Source organism: Acanthisitta chloris, unplaced genomic scaffold (genome assembly GCF_000695815.1).
Source record: "Acanthisitta chloris isolate BGI_N310 unplaced genomic scaffold, ASM69581v1 scaffold7368, whole genome shotgun sequence".
Lineage (NCBI taxonomy): Eukaryota > Metazoa > Chordata > Aves > Passeriformes > Acanthisittidae > Acanthisitta > Acanthisitta chloris.
In genome coordinates this window covers 13,544-35,403 of record NW_008687593.1, presented here as the reverse complement: position 1 = coordinate 35,403, position 21,860 = coordinate 13,544, and the positions used below count along the sequence as shown (strand labels likewise).

At 52.2% G+C, this 21,860-nt stretch overlaps 1 protein-coding gene across 2 annotated transcripts in view; it reads right to left on the bottom strand.

The window, feature by feature from the left end:
- Nucleotides 1-19,356, bottom strand: part of EPHB1 (EPH receptor B1) — a 44,287-nt gene extending 24,931 nt beyond the window's left edge. The window contains exons 1-2 of one of the 2 annotated variants that reach the window (XM_009080670.1): nucleotides 19,297-19,356; nucleotides 14,866-15,547 (exon numbers count right to left, since the gene is read on the bottom strand). In XM_009080670.1, coding sequence (XP_009078918.1) covers nucleotides 14,866-15,547; nucleotides 19,297-19,353 — 739 coding nt within the window. In that variant the 5' untranslated portion in view covers nucleotides 19,354-19,356. The remainder of the gene's footprint in view (nucleotides 1-14,865; nucleotides 15,548-19,296) is intronic. The other variant, XM_009080669.1, reaches the window with a different exon arrangement.
- Between the last annotated feature and the right edge of the window lie 2,504 nt (nucleotides 19,357-21,860).

Here is a 21,860-nt window from a genome sequence, read left to right as displayed (position 1 = left end):
ACTAAGAAAAGAAAACCAGAAAAAACATAATCGATTTTTCAGCCTTCACTCTGACCAGCCCCAGTGATGAGTATTTTAGTGGCAAGGCAGCTCTCCTTGCCATCTCACTGCCTCCCTGGGCAGCCAGCACACTGGCTAGGACACCCTCCCAGCTGCTATGCAGGCAAATAAACACGCACATGAAATTGTGTGCTACAGAAACACAGCACTTAGAGGATGTGAGGATCTCAGGGACAGGCACTGGGGCAGCCAGCAGAGCCTTCCAGGACTCCCACTTGCCCTCCCAGCCAGGGGCACTGGTTGTACCATGTCCTCTGGGGAGACACACACACCCCAGGATATAACACAGACAACGCTTTTGGGGTTTGATCCCTTTGATGTGATGGTGACACCAGGGATGCAGGCTGCAGTTTGGGGAGAAAACCAGCAGAATCAGGCAGGTTGTGCCCCACATACTGCTGCTCCCTGGGGGGGGCTGTCAGCTCCCCACCTTCAAAGGGTGAGGAGGGTGCTGCCTGCCCACCCTGCTTTCATCTCCCTTGTTATCCTGCCTGCAAACATTCAAGCAGGGAGCAGGCACTGCTGCCAGTGGCTTAATTGCATCCCTACATGAGGCTCTCCCTTCCCTCCTCATCCCTTCCCTCCTGCATCTCTGCTGGGGAGGGGGTTGGCTGGTTGCTCGGTGGGGGTTTTTCCCTCCCGTTTCTGCTTTTTAATGATCTGATTCCCTTTTATGCCAAGCCAAGTGCTTCTTCGAAGCGTCTCAGCCTTGGCAGGGCCGCAGGGAGCTCGACAGGCAGTAGTGTCCGTTGGCTCAACCCTGTGCCATCTACCCCCAGGCACCCACAAATTCACCCAGAAGGGCTTCTCTGCTGGTGGGACAGTACCCACCACACACCTCCTGCCTTCCTGACCATGCCAACAAAGGAGAAAAGGACCAGACCCAACGCTGGAACGCCTCATCAGCCACTGAATCACATCAGAGAATCATAGGATTTTAGGGGTTGGAATGGAGCTTAGGGATCATCCAGCCCCAACCTCCTGCCCTGGGCAGGGACACCTCCCACCAGAGCAGGTTGCTCAAGGCTCATCCAACCTGACTGTGAACACTGCCAGGGTTGGGGCAGCCACAGCCTCCCTGGGCACCTTGGGCCAGTGTCTCACCACCCTCACAGCAAAAACTTCTGCCTAAGATCTACCCTATTATTTCCCCTCATTCAATTTGAATCTGTCACTCCTTATCCTGTCCCTGCAATACCTAACTCAGAGTCCTTCTGCAGCTTCCCTGGAGCCCCTTCAGCTCCTGGAAGGTGCTCTGAGGTCTCCACACAACCTTCTCTTCTCCAGGCTCAACAGCCCCAACTCCCTCAGCCTGTCCTCACAGGGGAGATGCTCCAATCCTTTTACCAACTTTGTGGCCTCCTCTGGCCTTGCTCCAGCAGTTCCACGTCCCCCTTACACTGAGGACACCAGAGCTGTGTGCAGTATTCTAGGTGGGTCTCACCAGAGCAGAGGGGGAGAATCACCTCCCTTGCCCTGCTGCCCACACTCCTGTGGCTCAGCCCAGGCCTGGGTTGGTTTCTGGGCTGAGCTCACACTGCAGCTCATGGGCAGTTTCTCATCCACCATCACCCCCAAGTCTCTCCTCATTGCTGCTCTCAATTCCTTTCCCACCCAATCTGTAGCTGTGCCTGGGATTGCCCTGACCCAGATGTAGGACCTTGCCCTTCATTTGGTTGAACTCCATGAGGTTTGCATTGGCCTCTCAAGCAGCCAAACACAGATTTTGAGTCACCCAGAGATGCTCCTGCCTCAAGGCCACCCAAATTGCAAACAGCACCTGCCTCACTGTGTTCCCTTCTTTCAGCACTGCACAGGCAGAAACTCATGAGATAAAACATGAGCTTCCCAACATCTGGGCTGGCATCCTGTGGGCAAGGGGCTCCATCCCTCCCCGATGTGTGGAGGAATGCAGCCCCAGCCCCCTGTGATGCAGCCAGTTAATTAAACCAGCCCTCCACCTCTGGAGGAATGAGCTTAGATCTGCCTTGGGACACATGTAAATTAAAGTCAGCAGCTTTTGAGCCAGCCTGCCATGGTTTATTCATGCAGGAAAAGTTAAATTCAATGCGATTCTACCCTTCTCAGGGCTTTCCCCGCCCCCCTCCCCCCCTTTTCTTCTCATGTCTGAGAAATGAATTGAAGCAGGGCAGGATTTCAAAGGTGCTTGCAGGGTAGCAAGCTGCATGAGGCAGATTAAAGGCAACATGGTTGGGTGCATCCATGTTCACCTCTCCCAAAAATCCTATCCCTCATCAGCCAGGGATTTGCACCCCTGGGGTGCAGCAAGGTGCTCACAGCCCAAGTCCCGCACGCTTTGCTACAAGCAAACCACAGCCAACGTTCAGCCAGAAGCAGTGTTTTTCCTCCAGGAAGGCAGACTAGGGAAAATTAAGTGTCTGGATGCAGAAGAGCTTCAGCACCAACTGTTTAGGTGGCATCATGGCCTGAAACAAGCAGTCTAAGCCTAGAGCAGGGCATGGAAGCAGCCAGTCTGGGTTCCCACAGGAGCTGCTGCTCGCTGCCTGCAACACCTCTCCTTCCAACAGGTCCATGCTCACCCATTTAAACACCACTCTGGACTTTGCTTTCCCTGTTTTGCATGGTTGGTGGGATTTTGAAGGTCCAAAAAGAAAAACTGTTGGATGCCAAGAGGAGAGCAGGCAGGCCCTGGGCAGATGGTGCCCCGGGGCTGCCAGCTCACCACAGAGCAGAGAATTCACTTTGCTCTCCAAAGCAGCCAACAGGGGAAAAAATCCAACGCTTCCCAAGGTCACATTTGTAAATCACTATTCTCCCGCTCAGATTTTGCTCTGCTTTAGTTTCCACTTCGCTCCAGGCTGAGGCTGCCCAGTCCCACATCACATATCACCCACCAAAGCTTCCTTTCCTTTCCATAAACCACCAACACAGCAATGTCTGACCTTTTGCTCCGGCACTTTGCACATGAAATCTGGGGTGTAACATGACTGGCAGACACATGGCACAGCTCATGGAGAGCCCCCAGCACATTTCCACTGGTCCCTGATGTTTCAGCTCTTCCCCCTTGGGAATTCAAGCACCACTGTGGAAAGAGGAGGGAGGCATTTCTGGGAAGGATGAGGCTGGCACTGCCTCTCTGAGCACCCACTGCCAGGGATCAAATGCTAAACTACCAAACTCCAGACAGTTCACACACAAACACAAGGAGGTTTACAGCAGAGCAACCAGCAGATACGTGGCCACAGCAGTAACAGGCACTGGCTGCTCCTCACCATCCCAGTGCTGCCCGAGCTTGTCACACTGAGTCAACAAATGAAAGGGGGATGAAGTTCTCAGCAATGATTTGAGGCTATTTAACCTTCTCATATTCTTCTTTAAAAACCTGTGTAGGAGCAGCAGCCTGCCATGGGCTCTTCCCTTTGCTGAGGCTGCCAGCCCAGCAAGCAGGACCTTCCAGAGCCTAAAGGGGCTCCAAAAGACTTGGAAAGGGACTTTGGACAACGGCCTGGAATGCCAGGACAAGGGGGAATGGCTTCCCACGGACACAGGGCAGAGTTTGATGGGATATCGGAAGGAATTCTTCCCTGTGAGGGTGCTGAAGCACTGGCCCAGAGAAGCTGTGGCTGCTCCATCCCTGGAAGTGTTCAAGACCAGGTTGGATGGGACTTGGAGCATCTGTTGCCCACAACAAACCTCATGATGAGCTTGGAGCAAACAACTGGGTAATCAAGATTCAGGCCAGGACATCTGTCCCAAACACACAACCCCCAGAGATGCTTTACCCACACTCCAGGCATCAAGCTCCATGGAGTGAGTTCTTTTTCCCTTGTGAACTGCAGCAAAGTGAGACTCCGGAGTCAATGGACACAGTCTGGAAGCCGCACGGAAGAGCCGATACTTTCATGTACCACTTAACCCAGCACATTGGCTCCAGCCCTCAATGCCTCCACGAGCTATCGAGCCACCTCATGTGCAGGGAAGTGAACCAACACAAAAAGCCACGGTAGATCTCAGAGAGCAGCTCTGCCCTCAGGTACAGAGGTACTGGCAGGGGCAGTGGTTAGAAGGCCCCTGAAAACAAGGCATCTTTCCTTTGCAACCGGGGATTTTGGGAATCACCAATGTCACTCCACAATTCCAGCCTCTCTTCTGATTGGGAAATCAGGGCAGCATTGCCACTGGGCTCCCCGAAGGACAATCCCCTCCCGGCTGGGAAGCAAACATCTCCCATTCCTAACAGGAACTAATTAAGCACCTTTTCCTCCTCACCAGCTCACGCCATGCAGTGTCCCTTCAATGCAGAGAACATCAAGTGCTTATTAATTATGTCTGAAGTGGTTCCTCATTAGTGCTGATGCCATGATGGATGAGTCACCCCAGGATGGGGCTGGGGGAGAGCTTCAGCCACAGGGCTGAAGCTAGCAGGGATACAGGGCCATGCAGACACACAGCTTCCTCGTGTCCATGCCACGGCACTGAAGAACATCATTCTTGGGTTGTACTGGGGTTGTGGGATGCCCCAACGTGGAGCAGGACACACACAGAGTTCAAGGAGCATTTGGACAATGCTCTCAGGCACATGGTGTGGTTCTTGGGGATGTCCTGTGCAGGGCCAAGAGTTGGACTCGATGATTCTTGTGTGTCCCTTCCAGCTCCTAATGTTCTGTGATCTTGGTGGAGATGAGCAGGCTGCAGTTTGGCTGACTGCCCAGGGACCGTGCCCAGGGATGGATTTGGGATGGGAGGATGGATTTGGCTTGGGAGGATGGATTCAGCAAGGGGAGGATATCCCAACTGCTCTCCCACATCCCTCATCCACCCCAAGAGTCCCACACATGGAATTAATTAGAAAAGTAATTAAGAGAGTTTCCCTATGAATATTTATAACAGAACAAGCCATAACCACCATTCCTCAGAGGAAAGTTGCCTTCCTACCCAGCCACAGAGAGGAGAGGAGACACACAGCACCAACCAGGGTGGTTGGACAGGAAAACCTTCGAAAACCTCATTGCTATCAAGCTAAAGCATTCCATGATTCTACCGCTCCCACACTGGCTCACTCCCATGCCACAGGGGACAGACAGACAATCTGCTCTAAAGCTCCCAGACAGGGAAGGACCTTCTACAAACAGTGTGAACTGTCTCTGCTGGTGCCACCACTGGGGACAGGAGAGATGTCCAAAGCTGCAGGGTGGGACAACACCCACTGATCCCACCTCTGAGTCCAGACAGTTTCTCCCTGCAAATCTCCACCTGTATCCCGTGCCAGAGATAGCAACCAGCGGGCAAAAAGGAGGATTCTCCTCCATCCTCAACATCTGCTATACATAAGTCAAAGCCACCCGAGATTGCAGGGATTTACTGTACGTAGGCAGCTCTGGAAGCTTTTCTTAGCTGTGAAACATAATTTGCACCTTGGGCTCTCTAAGAATAAGTTGTCTTAAATAATAACACATGATTAAGAGCTCAGCAGCAGATCGGATGTGGAGCAGGAGGTCTGTGATAACTCCAGGTCTCACCCTGCCATCCTCCTACCAGCACTGCCATCCTCACTTGCCCAGTGTGCTGACACAGATGCCCAGGGCAGAATCAGGAGATTCGGGATTAGCCAGAAAATGACAGACCCTGGCAACACCCAGAGAATCTTTTTGCTACGCCCAGGACCGTTTCAAACTCCCTATTTTGCAACACAGCAAAACCTACAAGCACCGAAGTAATCCCTGCTCCTGAGGAGGGGGGCCAGGTCCCTCTGCAGTGTGGAGGGGACACGTGCCAGTGCACCAGCCCAGCTCAAAGCCACCTCTGGGCAGTTGGTTTGAGCACCTCAGTGACATCATGTCTGGATGCAGACAGGTACTATAACACAGGACAAAGTAAAACTTCAGTCGATATCACACCTCGCAGGCAATTTACCCTCTGGGCTGCAGACCTGGCAAAGCTGGTTGAGCCAGAGTGGAAATTCAATTCCTAATTCCCCTTGTACATCACTTCCCCAGGATGCCTCTGCTTTTAGGGACACTGTTAGATAGCAAAGCCCAGAAACCAGACTTGGGGTTGGAGCCCTCCACCTCCAGCATGGCACACAGCACTGTGCCCCAGGCTTCACAACGCTCCCTCAGAAAGGCAAGGAGACGGCAAAGCTCTGCCAGAGCATCACCCCAGAGCAGCCCCAGGGAGGGAAGAGAGGAGACAAGACGAGGACAGCATTATCCCAGGCACTGCTGCCTGCTCACGTGGATGCTGCCACCGGGAGCTCAGGGACGACCGTGCAGGACGCAGCCACACCAACAGCACCAAGTGACCAGCTCCTTCCCCAGCCCACAGCTCTCTCCTTCCCTAAATCCATTTTCTTACAATAAATATGATACAAGTAGCTGAGCCCTGGGCTGAACATGAAAACTAGGTGATGCAATCTCACCCCATGCCATTAATGACATGTTTTCAGCTTGCTGCTGGCTGGGTGAGGCTCCCTTGGGAGCCCAGAGAGGAGGAACAGTGCTTCCCCCCAGGGCTGGGTGCACAACTCCATCTGAGGTGCCCACAACTGAGTATTAACTCTGGTTTGATGCTCCCACAGCCAAGACATGGATCATTTCTTGGCGCTGAGGCTGCTGCACCGGCCGAAGACGGATGGGTTTTCCCATGGCTCCTGCGAAGCTCTGCTTAAGTGCGTGAGCGACGCTTTGATTTAATCGCCCGCTGCTGCTCTCCACACGTCCCCTGAGATACAAACCACCAGGCATGACAAATGACCACTCTCAACACACTCAGAGCTGACACCCATGGCACTGCTCCATTTGTCACCAGCTGGGCATGCAGCGACCCGGGCAGCACACACCGCTGGGAAGGGGAGAAAATTAAAACCTCAGTATCTGCGCTGACTACTTTTCTCTCATCCTAGCAGGCTCCATCTTTCCTCTGCAGTGTCTCAGCTGGTACATCCAGCCCATGCAAACCTCCTCTGACAACCAGGGCAAAGCAGGGCAACTTTTAGGGGTTGGAATGGACCTTACAGATGATCTAGTCCCAACCCCCTGCCCTGGGCAGGGACACCTCCCACCAGAGCAGTTGCTTAAGGCTTCATCCAACCTGGAATGAAACACTGACAGGGTTGGGGCAGCCACAGCATCCCTGGGCAACCCATTCCAGTGTCTCACCACAAGATCACCATGTCCAACCATTCCCCCAGCACTTCCAAGGCCAACCATGTGTCACAAGTCCCCAACTGCCACATCTACATATCTTTTAAATCCCTCCAGGGATGGTGACTCCACCACTGCCCCAGGCAGCTGTGCCAATGCCTGACCACTCTTTTTGCAAAGGAATTTTTCCTAATATTGAATACCTAATATTCAACCTAAACCTTCTCTGGGGCAATTTGAGGCTGTCTCCTCTTGCCACTTGTTCCTTGGGAGCATAATTTGACCCCCACCTGGCTCCAACCTCCTGTTAGGGAGTGGTAGAGAGCAAGAAGGTCTCCCCTGAGCATCCTTTTCCCAAGCTGAGCCACCTCAGCCACCCCTCATCAGACTTGTGCTCCAGCCCCTTCTCCAGCCAGGGTAAAAAACCCTCCTTTTAGTATGTTTTAACTTATTATTCCCGTCCTGCTGGGAGAGCCCCTGGCTCCCAGAGATCTTGCTATGGGCTGTAGGGTGCAGCACAACCCTGAACACGGGTGAGATTCCCACCCCTTGGCAAGCAAACGGCAGCAACGCGGCGCCGGCCAGAGCTGTTCCCAATAGAGCTCTCTCGTGACTCTGAAACAAAAACCAACAAAAAAAAACCAAAAGGAAAAAGTTATAGAAAGGCTTTAAAAGTCCTTGGCTGAGTCACTGGGTTTGCCAGGTGCTGGCTGTTTGCAAACAAGGGTGAAACAATGCGGGTGCCGGACATGGGCCGGATCCGGCGCTTCCTTGCGGCTCTCCCATTGTCCAGGAGAACAATCCCTGCTCCGGCCCGAGAGCAAAGGGCTTCGACTCGGTGGCGGCAGGGTGAGAGCCAGGTCTCCTGGGCCGGGGTAAGGGGCCGAGGTTGGGAAAGCTGGGTGGGTTTCCCAGCCCTGCTGCCACACAGATGCTCGTGGATATCTGCCCACAGCAGCCCCTGCAAGCACACATGGAGCTTTGCACCCCATTATCCTCCCAAAATCAATCTTCACAAGCACTTCAGCTGCCACACAAAGTTTCCTAGATGGACCATTAATAGGACAAATAGGACAAGAGTCTGGAAGCAGGTTTATGCCCCCGTTTATAAACAGGCTCAGGAAAACACCCTTGGCCGGGGAGAGAGAATCAAAGGATTTTTCTTTTAAGGCTGGAATCAATATAACCCTCCAAAGTTCTCAAGATGGGGACAGGAAATACATACATGGTCCAAGGCACAATTTAAGGAGAAAAAAGAAAAGACGAGCAGGAAAATAAAACCATAAAGCAGCTCAGGGGCTGTTCCCTATTCCCTCTGAAGCCACTGCAGTGATGCCCTGGCTCGGGCAGTGCAGCCCTACAGTGCTGGCCAGGCCTCGACTCACACCTCCCCCAGGATGTTTTCCAGGCTCCTCCTTCACTTCTCCTTTGGAAGGCTCTGGATGACAGGGATGATGTGGGGACAGAGCTGGGGAGCAGTGGCTGCAGTGCCTGAGCCTCCTCGCTGGCAGCAGCCAGGGCACACAGTCCTCCCCCATCCCTGCGCCAAGGGAAGGAAAAGGGCCCAAATCCACCAGAGGCACATTTGGGCTGATAATGTCTAATTAAGACTTTCATTAAAATCCATCACACTCATTAGAAAAAAAAACTTAACAAGGTTTTCCTGGACATTTTCCTTGCAAAATTATTATGGAGGTTAATGGATGTCTTCATTAAGGCATAATTTAAGAAAAATCACACTTTTTTTTCCTGTGGGGTTTTTTGGTGGGGTTTTTTTTTTTTTGGCAATGCCCATGTTTCTCCTCCGCGGCGTGGCCGTGGTAAAACTGGGCTGCCTGTTCCACCCAGTGGTGGAAGCAGGGAGATCGCTGCCAGGCAAAGCCCCTGCAACAAAGGGGAGCATCCCTCCAGCATCACCACCAGGATTCGGGAAGAGCTGGGAGAGCTGCCACTTCCCAGCACAGTCCAAGCAGGGAGAGTGGCTTGGGCTGACGCAGGATGGGAGAGGAGCAGGAAACTTGATACTGGGCCAAAAAGCAGTAACAAAAGACGGAAAAAAATGGAGCAAAAAGGTCCATTTTGAGAGGTTGGAGGTTTATGGCTCAGCTAAGCCTGGAATAAAACATTCCCTGGACATCTCCACTGGTGTTCAGGGTGGAAGATGCCTTGGCTGCAGGGATGCAGTCCTGGTGCCCTCAGCATCAGAAGGAGATGGAACTGTTGGAGCAAGTCCAGAGGAGGCCACAAAGTTGCTAAGAGCACTGGAGCATCTCCCCTGTGAGGACAGGCTGAGGGAGTTGGGGCTGTTCAGCCTGGAGAAGAGAAGGTTGTGTGGAGACCTCAGAGCACCTTCCAGGATCTGAAGGGGCTCCAGGGAAGCTGCAGAGGGATCTGTGTTAGGAGCTGCAGGGACAGGACAAGGGGCAATGGGTTCAGATTGAAGGAGGAGAAATTTAAGCTAGATATTAGGAAGAAGCTTTTTACTGTGAGGGTGGTGAGACACTGGCACAGGTTGTTTTTCCTTTTGTGTTTTAGAGGGGAACATGTGCAAATAGATCATTTGTGGGCCAGGCAAGCCAGAATGAGATGCTGGAGTGGTGGGGTCAGCATTCCAACTGTGAGGAAACGCATGGATGACCAGCTTGGAGAAAAATAAAGCCACCCTAAAAAGCCAAAAAAAAAGGTCTTTCTGCAGTCCCTGCTATGCCTGGTGTGCTCACCCTGCCCCAGGCACCCAGCTGGATGCAGAGCTGCAGCACTGGGATGGGATGGGTACACCCCAAGGCCTGGGGGAGCAGGGTCCTGTTTCCTCATGACCTCCCTTGCTGCCATTCACCCACAGGACAAAACCAACATCACCTTCATCAGCCAAGAAATCCTCTCCTGGGTGCCCCAACATGATACCGGGGCACCAGGTTGGGCCACAGAGCAGGGAAAAGACAGGCAAGAGCACAGCCAGAGATCAGAAAGAACCAGCTCTCAGCACAAGCCACAATTTGATTGGGAAAACTTGACCTTCCCCTCGTTTTACATGTTAGCAAATTGTTCTACTACTAATTACAAAATGTTTGCCATTATTATTTAAGAAATCACTTTATAAATCCTATTGTTTCCAATCTTCTGTGATGGCTAAGTAGAGGAAATCAATAACTATCACCAGGGATGCTCACTGGGAGAGGACGATAAGGGAGGGAGACCAGCATGGGGCTGCTCACTCCCTGACACTCAGCTGGACAGATGTGCCCCTCCTGCTGCCCCTTCCCCAAATCCTGCCCTCCCTGCACAGGGCAAAGGGAAGGACAAACAGAGAAAGGACACAAAGAAGCCAAGGGGATGAAGACCAGAAGAAACCCAGGCACAGCTTTGGCAAAGGCTGGGCACAGCCTGGCACGTTACTCAGCAATAAAAGGTAAAAGAAAGGATGGGGTAGGGGACTGGCTGCCATGTGGAAAGTCAAGGATGTCTGGGAGCAAGGATGCTCTGTATCACAGCTCTGATTTCGTGGGGTTCTGTTTAATTTTGCCCCCCTGCCAGCTCAGATTTCCAGCTGCTGGAAGCAAGCAGGTCGGCTGATTATCCTGAGCTGTGCTAGCTTGGAGGCTCCCGAACACACTACAACAGGAATTTGCCAGGAGGGAGGGGAAAATCAAAAGCAAGACAAGGTCAGGACGCAGCAGGACTGCTCTCTCACCCCTTCTTCCCGGGTTTATAAATACAACACAGAAATTCAGCACAAAGCTGCTTTAGACACAGAGTTTCCCCTTCTCTGTGTGCCAGAGTCAGCGCCTGGTACTGGGAAGGGCCCAGAAAGGCAGTGTGATTCCAGCAGACAAAACTCAGTGCCCCACCTCAAAGCCAAAAGGGATGAAAGCAGAGACACTCAAGACTGGCAGCATTTTATGAGCGGTTACTTTGCCATCATTAGGTTTCAGAGTTAAACACCAGCAAGAGAAAGGGTTTGATAATCTTCCTCGAGGAGAACAAACAAAATCCGCCCAGCACACTTATCCAAGGTCTCCAGCGGTTTTCCCCACCTCCCAGTGATCTCTGCTCCTGCTCTTCCTCCCACCTCCTCCCCAGCACGATGATGCATTGCACCTTGACCACGCAAGGAAGCCATAAAGCAAGGCTGAGGGACGGGGCCGAGCAAGACGAATGGATTTAATATCAACCTGAACGGTGCGTGGGCTATCACACCGAATGAATTATTCATCCTGGATTCAATAACAGCCTCCATTTCACGCTGACCCACCGATCGCGCAGGCACGAGGTGCCAGGAGGATGGGGCAGGCAATCCACTGGGGCCTGAGGAATGGCACGAGTCAGGAGGTCTGGGACAAATCCCAACCAGCCTGGGATGGTCAGATGGACAAAGACAATCCCCCTCGCTCCCAGATCCATCCTGGCACAGTGCTGATGAGGACTCCCCATCCCTCTGACCCTAAAACAGGATAATCTGTCTGGGGCCCCATGACAGCACAGCCTCCCTCCCAGAGGTGTGAGGGATCAGAGGGAGCTAAACAATTCAACCCTGGTTTTTTCCCCAATCGCAGAGGAATTAAGCCCATTTTCTCAGACTGCAGATCCTGAGGGATTTTCTTCATCCTTTTATTTTTTTTGCCCTGCTGACAATTCCCCCAGGCTTGTTAAGTGGCTCATCTCAGGCTGATGAAGGTTTTGGAGCAGATGTCAGGAGCGTGTGCTTCCCAGGAGCTAGGGTATGATCTTGGCAGCATCATCACTGCAAGGAGAACCAGGCAGGGGAATACAACCCCTTCGGAGAATATGAAGACAAATAGAAACCCAACAAACTCTGCAATGTGCCATGTCCTGCCCACCCACTTTGGCTTAGGTCTTCCCTTGCCATCTCCAAGGTCCATGGGGATACAAGGAGGACTTGACAGTTACCAAGGAGCCACAGTCCAACCCAGGTCAGCTTTTTACACAAACACAGGTAATTTTCCAACAGTCCTAAGGTGAGACGGCTCAGGCTTTATGACTGGCTTTAAGTGAACTTCCAGGGGCTGGTGAGTGTATTGGGTTTGGGTTCAAATCGGACCTTCAAATGTGCAGGTCCCACACACAGTTCCAGACTTTTGTCTGTCCTCCTCACATGTGAACTGGAAAATACTCTCTGAGGACTGGGAGAGGGGAATTATTGGATCTCTGCTCCACAGACAGCATCTCACCAGCACCCATGGGACCATCAGAACAGCATGGTCCTGGCATGATTGCTGCCATTTAACCACCCACTTGCCCTGCACCCACAGAGTACTCTGGTGCCTTGCAGGATCCCAAATCCTGCCAGTCAATCCATAAAGGATCTTTCTACTCCCTTTCAGCTGCCAGGATCCCTCAGCTCCCCCTCAAGGAGGCTGAATACAAAGCATGCTCCCCACGCAAAGGCAATATGCACACTGAGAGCTCTGCAAAGCCCACGCTCGGGCAGTGTGAGGGGTTTCTCCTTCAGCATCAGTGCTGACAAGGAATGGGAACACAGCTGGAGAGGGGCACTGGGCACAGAAACCAGCACTGGGGTCTGCTCTGTGCAGCTCTGATGGCATGAACACATCATTGGGTTTGCACAAGAAAAGGAAGCCCAAAAAGCCATGGAGAGGGGTCTGACCCCCACCCTCAGCAGGTTTGCTCCCATGCCTCTCCTGTGTCCTGATGACCTCCATCCTCTGCCCTGCCCCAAACCGTGAGCACTAGGTAGGGGCAGCACACTCCTCCCAGGGAGTAGAAGTATTCCAGACTCCAACTTCTATTTCCAACGACAGATAGAAAGATCACACCACCAAAATCTGTGGCAGTTGTACATTATCACTGTTTTCCCACATTTCTAGCACAATGACATTATTTCCCAATTCCAGTGCTTAGTTAACATAAGTATTTGTTTCCCCATGATGAGAAAGTGTCATTTTGCCATAAAACCATGTGCTTTCTGTTTGCTGATCCAACAGCAGAGGAAGGTCTCACCAGGAACACTCCAGTTTACTACGAGCCCTCCCTCCAACAGAGCACTTTGGTGCCTCTTGGGAATGCACCGCCTCCTGGAGGGAACAAAACCACCTTCAGGGTCAGCCACAAGACACAAAGAAATCCACCAGCAATGCTGCTTGATGAGAACACAAGGATTCCAGTGGTTTCCCAGCTGTTGGAGCCCTAGCATGGGATGGCATCACCATCTCCACCTTGACCAGGTGGGAATGAGGCTTTTCATGGTGAGAACCTACACAAGTTCCCAGGTTTAAAGCAAGCAAATGAACAAGTTTCTCCATAACTTGGATCCCAGCTTTGCTATTTGCACATATACAGAGCTACAGGTGGAGAAGAAACACCTTGGGGTGGCCACCCCACAGAGCAACACAGCTAAACCTGGTGCTACACGTGTTGCACCACCTGCACCAAAAAAAGTCCAGGTCAACCTCTTCCCATCAAACCCCCAAAACCAGCACTTTGACCTTCTCCTCCTTCCCAACCCTTCCTTGTCTGGTGGTGCCTACCTTCTAGAAGTTTTTTGGAACTGGTGGAACGGGGTTAGCACCTCGTGCCAAAAGCCCTTTCCCCTCCTCTTCCTTCCACACAGCGTACAAAACCAACACTTTCATTTGGGAGAGGACAAGGAAAGGGCAGCGAGTAAAGCTAATAGAGAAACAATAATCCACCAACAGTATTGGGGTAATATTCACCAGGATGGCAAAAAAGGGAGATGAAAAGCAGCAAGCACCATTTCCATATTTATAACCCAGGGCTCCACAGGAGGCAGCACGCTGGCATTGTGGCTGGGGGAGCCCAAAAAAAAGGGGGGAAAAATTCCAATTACTGTCATGGTTTGGCTGGGGAAATAGCGAGGCACTTTGAAGGCACCAGATCACAGAGGAAGCTTCCAGCACGTTCATGGCGGCAGCTGCGCCACTACCCCCCCCCTCGCCACTCTGCTCGCTTTGTTTGGCCACTGACCACATCAGCAAGTTGGCCACTGCTCCCAAATCCCTGCCTGGTCCCTGGAGCAACACCAGTTAGAATCATAGAGTCATCAAAGTTGGAGGAGACTTCTAAGATCATCAAGGCCAAACATTAACCTGTCATAGAGTCACAGGATTTTAGGGACTGGAATGGAGTTTAGAGATCATCCAGCCCCAACCCCTGCCCTGGGCAGGGACACCTCCCACCAGAGCAGGTTGCTCAAGGCTCATCCAACCTGGCTGTGAACACTGCCAGGGCTGGGGCAGCCACAGCCTCCCTGGGAAACGTGGGCCAGTGTCTCACCCCCCCTACAGGGAAAACTTCTGCCTAAGATCTAGCCTAAACTTCCCCTCCTCCAATTTGAATCCGTTACCCCCTGTCCTGTCCCTGCACTGTCACCCCTAAACCATATCTTCTAGTACCATATCCAAACACTCCTTGAACACTTCCAGGGCTGGTGACTCCACCACCTCCCTGGGCAATATCCCAGTTCCTGAACACCCTGACAAGGAAAACATTTTTCATAATACCCAATCTGAATCTCCCCTATCTCAGCTTATGAACCTTCCCTCTAGTCCTCTCATTGCAGACAGGGCAGGTAGATGGTGTAGAGCCAATTTCACAACAGGCACTGTCCGAAACAGCTTGTCTGGGGACAAACATTTTGCCTTACAACCAATCAAAGCCCCTTGTTGCTCAAATTCAGCCTTACCTTTGCAAGCCACGTTGTTCTCTGGCTCATAACCAGCCTTGCAGGTACAGCGACCGATGGGGACCATCCACTCCCCATCACCATTGCAGTACAGTTTGATGGGCACATCCACCTCCTCGGCGTTGGGGATGCAGGTGCCACGGGCAGTCACTAGAGAGGTGCTCTCCGCTCCTGTCATCGTCTCTGGGAAGATAGCGAAGTTCTGCACCACACTGGGGCACTTCTTGAAGAAGACCCTGACAGACAGCAGAGACATACAAGCCCCATAGTCCTGGAAAGCCAGGTAAAAGCCATTGCGGGTCAGAGGACCGAAACTTCTCACTTCTGTGTTCACCTTCATCAACCTGCCACCAAAGTCCACCTGGGAGAAGCTCTCGTCAGCAGCGATGGTGTCCACTTTGAGGTAGGGTGCCTCCGTCCAGAAGGCAGACTTCTTGGTGGCAATGACAGAGTCTGTCTCGTAGTAGTAGAGGTTGAAGGTCTCCTTGCAGGAGCCAGGGACGTTGGGGAGGCTGCTGCAGTCCCGCACAGTGAAGCGCATCTCGGTGTAGATGCGGTGAGCCCCGCGCCGGTTGATGAACGTGGTGAGGAGCCAGTTGTTCTGGTTGGGCTCGAAGACGTTGCACACCTGGTACGTACGGATGGTGTTGAGGTTTTCGTCGTAGCCACTGACTTCTTCCCACTGCGGAAAGGAGAAGGGAGAAGTGATGAGAAGGAGGCAGAGGAATTGGCAATGGCCATTCATCCTGCACAGGGCAGAGTTGGAAGGAGAATCCCAAAGTCTCAAAGGAGACTAGGAACATCCTTATGGACACAGAAAGTGATGCACATGCAGACAGACCACCCTGGGCGAGCACCACAAGTCCCTGCATGCCTCATTCCATGGCTCCCAACTGATGCTAAAACATCTTTTCTACGTGGGCAACCACCTTAGCTGCCCTGAGAACACGTAAAAATGGGAAGAAAGATGGTCCAGGCAGCTAGAGGTGGGAGAGAAGGGAGCACAGGAGGCTACAGCTTCACTAAAGCTCAAGTCAGCACGTGGGCTGGAGTGTGAGCCTGACCCCAACCTCCCAGCACAATGGGATCATTTCCCCTGGCAAAGAAAACTAACTAAATAAAACATTACTGCCATAGAGAGAGAATATAGATTTGCAATTCAGTTTATAGAAGGGCATTAATATAATCCAGGCTACAATTTCAATTAAGGGACAGCGGCAAACTGTGAATAGTCTATGATGGCATTAGAGTCCTACAGACAGATTTACAACCTCATAATCCATTCATTTTAACTAATCCATGTTTACAGTCTCCTCATAACAGCATTATTCATATGGCAATCTTTAAGCAGCACTCTCAGTATCATGGATAATTTCCAGGAATGATGCTACAGCAGTGCTCACATGTGTGTTTACATGAGGGCACAATGACAGATGGGTGATGCCAACCTGACCCATCAAACCGAGTCTTCCTGACAAGCTGATGCACCACAATCAACCCTGGAACTTCATGGATTTTGCCCTCTTCCAACAAACCATGTTTCTCAACTACTGCCCAAGCCTCCTCCTTGTGAATCCCAGCCCTGATATAACAAAAGGGGTTTGATTTGCGTTCACAGCAGGGCCCTCTACACACTGCCAACAGGCATGGCAGAACATTTGCTCCAGGTCCACCTACTTGGCTCCGCTACGCTCAAACCAAGATCACAGCTCAAGGTTGCATTTTGTTGTCAAGCCATGGTTACCGAGCCAGCAATAAAGCCTCCTGTATCCAGCTGAGCACTTCCCTTCTCATCCCATGTAGCAAAAGCACTGCAAAACCTCCCTCTTCTCCTGAAGAAAGGGTGTGAATTCGATGCCCCTTCATTAGCAGACACCTTTTCACAGTAGAAGCTGCCAACCCCCTGTCCCTGACTGAGGGGGTTGGCATTGTTTCCTGGTCCCACCTGGGCTTTGCATTACAGCCCTGTCATCCAATTAACACCAGACAATCAGCTCTCTTCCTGTCTTAACATCAGTCCCATGGCTCTGCTGTCTTTGCTGTGGGAATCCTCCTCAAAAACCTCAGAGTCTCAAAACTCAGAGCCAAAACCTTCCAGCAGACCCTGTCACACTTCAGAGTTTCCTGCATTTTGGAATGACATGAAACACCCCTCAGAAAACCCTCAAGAAGGTTCAGGGCTGGATCTTGGTGCTGCTTTGGGCATCCCTTGGGATGAGCACTCCTACAACCAGGCACTGAGAGCAGCAGGTCCCTGTGGCTGGAAAGACCCACAATGTCAGCAGCTGCTGCCACCGATGCTCTAACAGCGACAAATGCATCATTTTGATGAGATGCTACTAAATAATTCACAGGGAGCTGGAGATTAAGTCAATGTTGTTCTCTGCCTCCACTAAGATTTAAAGCACGTCCGTCAAGGAGCACAGGAGAACCCACATCCTGCCACAGCCAGTCCTCAGGGACCACAGTCCTGGCAGCCTGACTGGCATCGTGCCCTGGCACGAGCTTCACCAGCCTCCCAAGCCTCAGGGCAAATCTGTGAGCTGGGGTTGACAGTCATGGAGCTCAGCATGACATAGGAGGATGCCACCACCCAAAGGGACGCAAGGCCTGCACAAAGCCCATGCCAACAGCAGCCCCAGGGTCAGGAGAGGTGGCTCATCAAATCCCTGTGCCTCCAGCCTCAAGAGAGATGAGAGGAGCCTGGGAGAAGGCTGAAGCCCCAGCAGCAGCCTGGAGCACCTCTACCTCTCAGGAACAGTGTGGCCAGCAGGACCAGGGCACTGGTGAGGCACCTTGAACGGTTTTGGGCTCTTCACTACAACAAGGACATTGAGGTGCTGGAGCATGTCCAGAGAAAGGAAGGGAGCTAGGAAAGGGTCTGGAGCACAAGACTGACGAGGAGAGGCTGAGGGACCTGGTGGGACTCAGCCTGGATAAGAGGAGGCTCAGGCAGGACCTCACTCTCTACAACTCCCTGACAGGAGGTGCAGCCAGGGGGGGTCAGGCTCTGCTCCCAGGGAACAGTGACAGAACAAGAGAAAACAGTCTAAACCTCAGGGGAGGGTTAGACTGCATATTAGGGAAAATTCCTTCTCAGAAAGGGTTGTCCAGCCCTGGCACAGCTGCCCGGGGCAGTGGTGGGGTCACCATCCCTGGAAGTGTTTAAGAGACGTGTGGATGTGGGACATGGGGACATGGGTTAGTGGTGGCCTTGGTGGTGCTGGAGGAATGGCTGGACTGGATGCACTCAGAGGGCTTTTCCAACCTAAAGGATTCTTTGATTCAATCACTCCCTATAAAGGACTTGGCATTTTCAACACCTTGTGGAAGATCAAACACACATTGCTATAAAGCAGAAGCCTCCCCAGTAACTCTCAGAGGAGCAGGAGCTGGAATGCTGCAGGGACGCTCACAGAGGGATGCAGGATGGGGCTGGGAAGGGGCTTTGCTTTGCTGCTCCACAGAGGGTGAGACCACAGTGCCTTAAAACACAAACTCCCCACCCGCCCTGCAAGGGCTTTCAACCACAGCAGCTGCAAGCAGCTATTTATATCCCATCTCCATCACCTGCACATGCCCCTCCTACATTTTCCCAGCAATTTATCTGGGCCCAGATTTTTCCCAAAGCAATTCAGTAGCAAAGTCCTCCAATTCAAGGAGCTCTGAAGCATCCAGAGAGGATTTTGCACCCACTGCATGTGTGGGTCAGCTTTGGTGACAGTGTGCAACCTCATTGCTTTTAAAGACCTAGCCAAGCCAGTCACAGCCTAACAAAGATGCAGTTTGTCATCCTTTCCCCTCTGGTGTCACATCCTGGAGTCCCCAGGGACAGACCCTGCTGCTGCACCCAGCCTGTCTGTCCCACCACGATCCCCTCCCACCACCGCTCCTCTCCCCCAGCTCTATTTCTCTGTCAGGAGAATGTGAGTCAGGTTATTTTATGCTTCCATTCCTCAAAGGCTCATATTATATAAAAAAAAAAAAGATGTTTTAAGTGCCTCAGGGTGTTTTGTTCCTCATTACTTCATAAAAGTGACATTAATAGCCAAGGAAGAGCACTGCCGAGTGCAATTACGGATGATGTTCCAGGTATGAAAGCTGTTTTGAGCCTGCTAATGTTTCCTAATTACAAGCCTTTTGGCACAGGGAGAGGGAAGGGATGAGCAGGGGGATGGAGGGTGGTAATGGGGCCAGACCCTTTGCCTGGGAGGAGGACAGGCAAGGGAGGAGAGAGCATGGAGACAGAGAAAAGCTGCAACCCCTGGATCAGATGAGCACCTCAGCACAGCATACCAGCCCCTTGGGGCACTGCTGCTCCCCCTGTGACTTCCCCAGCTCCCCACCAGCATTTAAACCCCATAAATAGTGGGGTTCAAAGTGTGAACCCCACCAGATTGCATAAGGATAAGCTGGACAAGCAGCACTTACCCCCGAAGGTGGGTTGGCGGTCCAGCCCAGCTCGGCCGTCGCCGTCCGCGTATCCATCAAAGTTTCTGAGGAAACAGAAGAAAAGGAAAGCAAATGAGTTACTCCTGAAGTTTTTGATGATGTTATGAGCACAGAAGAACTCTTGGTTGCTTTCCTGGAATGTGGATCTGCCCCTTGGAGTGCTCAGGAATTGAGTAGCAGCTGCTCTAACACATCTACTGCATTAAGGGCAGCTTTGCTCCTGAGCAAACAGTGCAGGACAAGACTCTTCTTGCAAAGAGTCCCAGCCTGATCCCAGCCCACACTGCCAGCTCTGACCCTTCCACATCCCGGAAAACATCATTACCAGCTAAAAAAAAAGCATTCAAAAGTAAAGGATGCTGTATTTCATAGAGTCATCTCATTCCCTTCTTTTAGTCTTTCAAAAAAAGCAACACGAAAAACCCAACAAGAACAACAGCGAGAGCAACACCATATAGAAGCAGATGGGGAAAACCATCCAGGATTTATTTCTTTGTTCGCAGACAGGAGACATGCAGATGAGTTTCCTCCACTCCAGTGTCCCGACAAACGGGAGGAGGAGATGTGCCGGCGGCTGGCACAGCATCCCCCATCCCTCTCCATCCCTGCAGGCTCCCAGGTACTCACGGCAGCCTCGCAGCGCCAGGAAAACGGGTGCGACCAGAGCCATAAAGGTCAGGAAACAAAAATCAGTCCCGGAATCTGAGCTGCCGTCGGACTGTTGCTTTTAATCTCCCCGCGCCCGCTCCAGCAATCACAAGCGGGAAACAAGACTCCAATTAATCTTCCAACCCCTCCCTTCGCCGGCTGCTCCGGGATGGGAAGCTGGAGAAGCATGACCGGGAACTCCCTGCCCTGCCACAAGTGACAAACTCTCTCCCCCGAAATCCCAGCGTGGCCCCAGGCAGGCAGAGCAAGGCAGCAGCTCCAGGGATGGAGAAAGAGGGTTGGGAGCTGGCAAAGCTCGGCGCTCCGGAGCAGCCCCGGGATGCTGCAGTGGCACTGCCAGGGGGTTCAGAGCCCACAGCCCCCCTGCTCGGCACGGTGTCAGGCTGTTCCTGCTCACAGTGCCCTCGGAGGGACCTCTCACTCCCACTCTGAGCGGGGAACAGAAAAGTGGGGTGGCCTCTGCACTCCATGTGCCTCTGTACAGTTTCGGTCCCTTCCCATTTGGCAGAAGCCAGCTACAAACGATGCACCCCAGCTGCAGCTCCTCCCCAGCCCTGAATCATGGAATCCTGGAATGGAATGGATGGGAAAGGGCCTTAAAGATCATCTAATTCCATCCCCTTGCCAGGTAGACACCTCCCACCAGTCCAGGCTGCTCCAAGCCCTGTCCAACCTGGCCTTGAACACTCCCAGGGATGGAGCAGCCACAGCTGCTCTGGACAACCTATGCCAATGTCTCACCACCCTCACAGGGAAGGATTTCTTTACAAAATCCAAACTAAACCTGCCCTCTGGCAGTGGGAAGCTGTTCCCCCTTGTCATGTCCCTCCATGCCCTTATCAAAATGGGGCTAGACCTCCAACAAGTTTCTGCTCCCACCACCCTTCACCTTTCTACCACCTTCAAACCTTCCACCCTTTCCAAACAGCCTGGCCCCTAATTAAGCAGTCATTAATCCTTGCTACAGCCCTTCAAAGAAGCAGGCAGATGTGTCCACGCGCAAATTAATGCAGAGATGGAAGCAAAAGACCCTGCAAACATCTCCCAGTGCTCCCTGCCACTCCCTGGGGAGGGATGCTCTGACCCCCCTAAAATGCTTGGTGTTCTCCCCTCCAGGAACTTGTTCAAGCAGGGGAAACTGAGGCCACAGAGACCAGGGAGACACAGGGAGCATGGCCAGGCTGGGACCCAGACAGGCTCTGTGGTAAACCACCCTCTGTGGTAAACAAGGACACGCTCCGGTACAGGAAGAGCACTTCTTCCATGGGTTTGTTCAGCAAGGGTTTCACTCCATCATCTCTCTTCCTGTTCCATGCACTTAGAGCTTCCTTCCCCAGGGTTTGACAGAGGAATGTGCTTGTGATAAAGGACAGCTGCCCTGCGGGTCAGTAGCACGCAAGGACCAGCTCTGCTCCGAGGGGACATTCACCAGGACACCTCCCAGAGTCCAATCCCTTCCCTCCTCTTGTATTCCTCCCCAAAGGCTCCACATTTCGGAAGGAAAGTAGGAAGGCACAGCAGCAAAGCTGAAGCAGAAAACTTGAAAAATAACTAAAGAAATAAGTTAATAATAAATGAATAAATGGAAAAGAACCACGGAGAAAGAAGGTGTGAGAAAAACCACTTTGGAGGTTTCCAGAGTCCTAAGGGGACAGCGTGGCCTGTGGCCAGGGAGGTCATGCTCACAAAGTTTCCACTGCAGATGCAGAACTTGCACTTCTCACAGCTCCATGTTCCCAAAGCAATTTGCAAAGTAAAACAAAAAGAGGGCTGAGAGTCTCTACAGAATATCTCCAGCTCAGGTCCTGCCCTGACTCCTGCCATGGACAAGAGGATCCATAACCTGGCAAAATGGTTGGTTTGGGGTTTTTTTG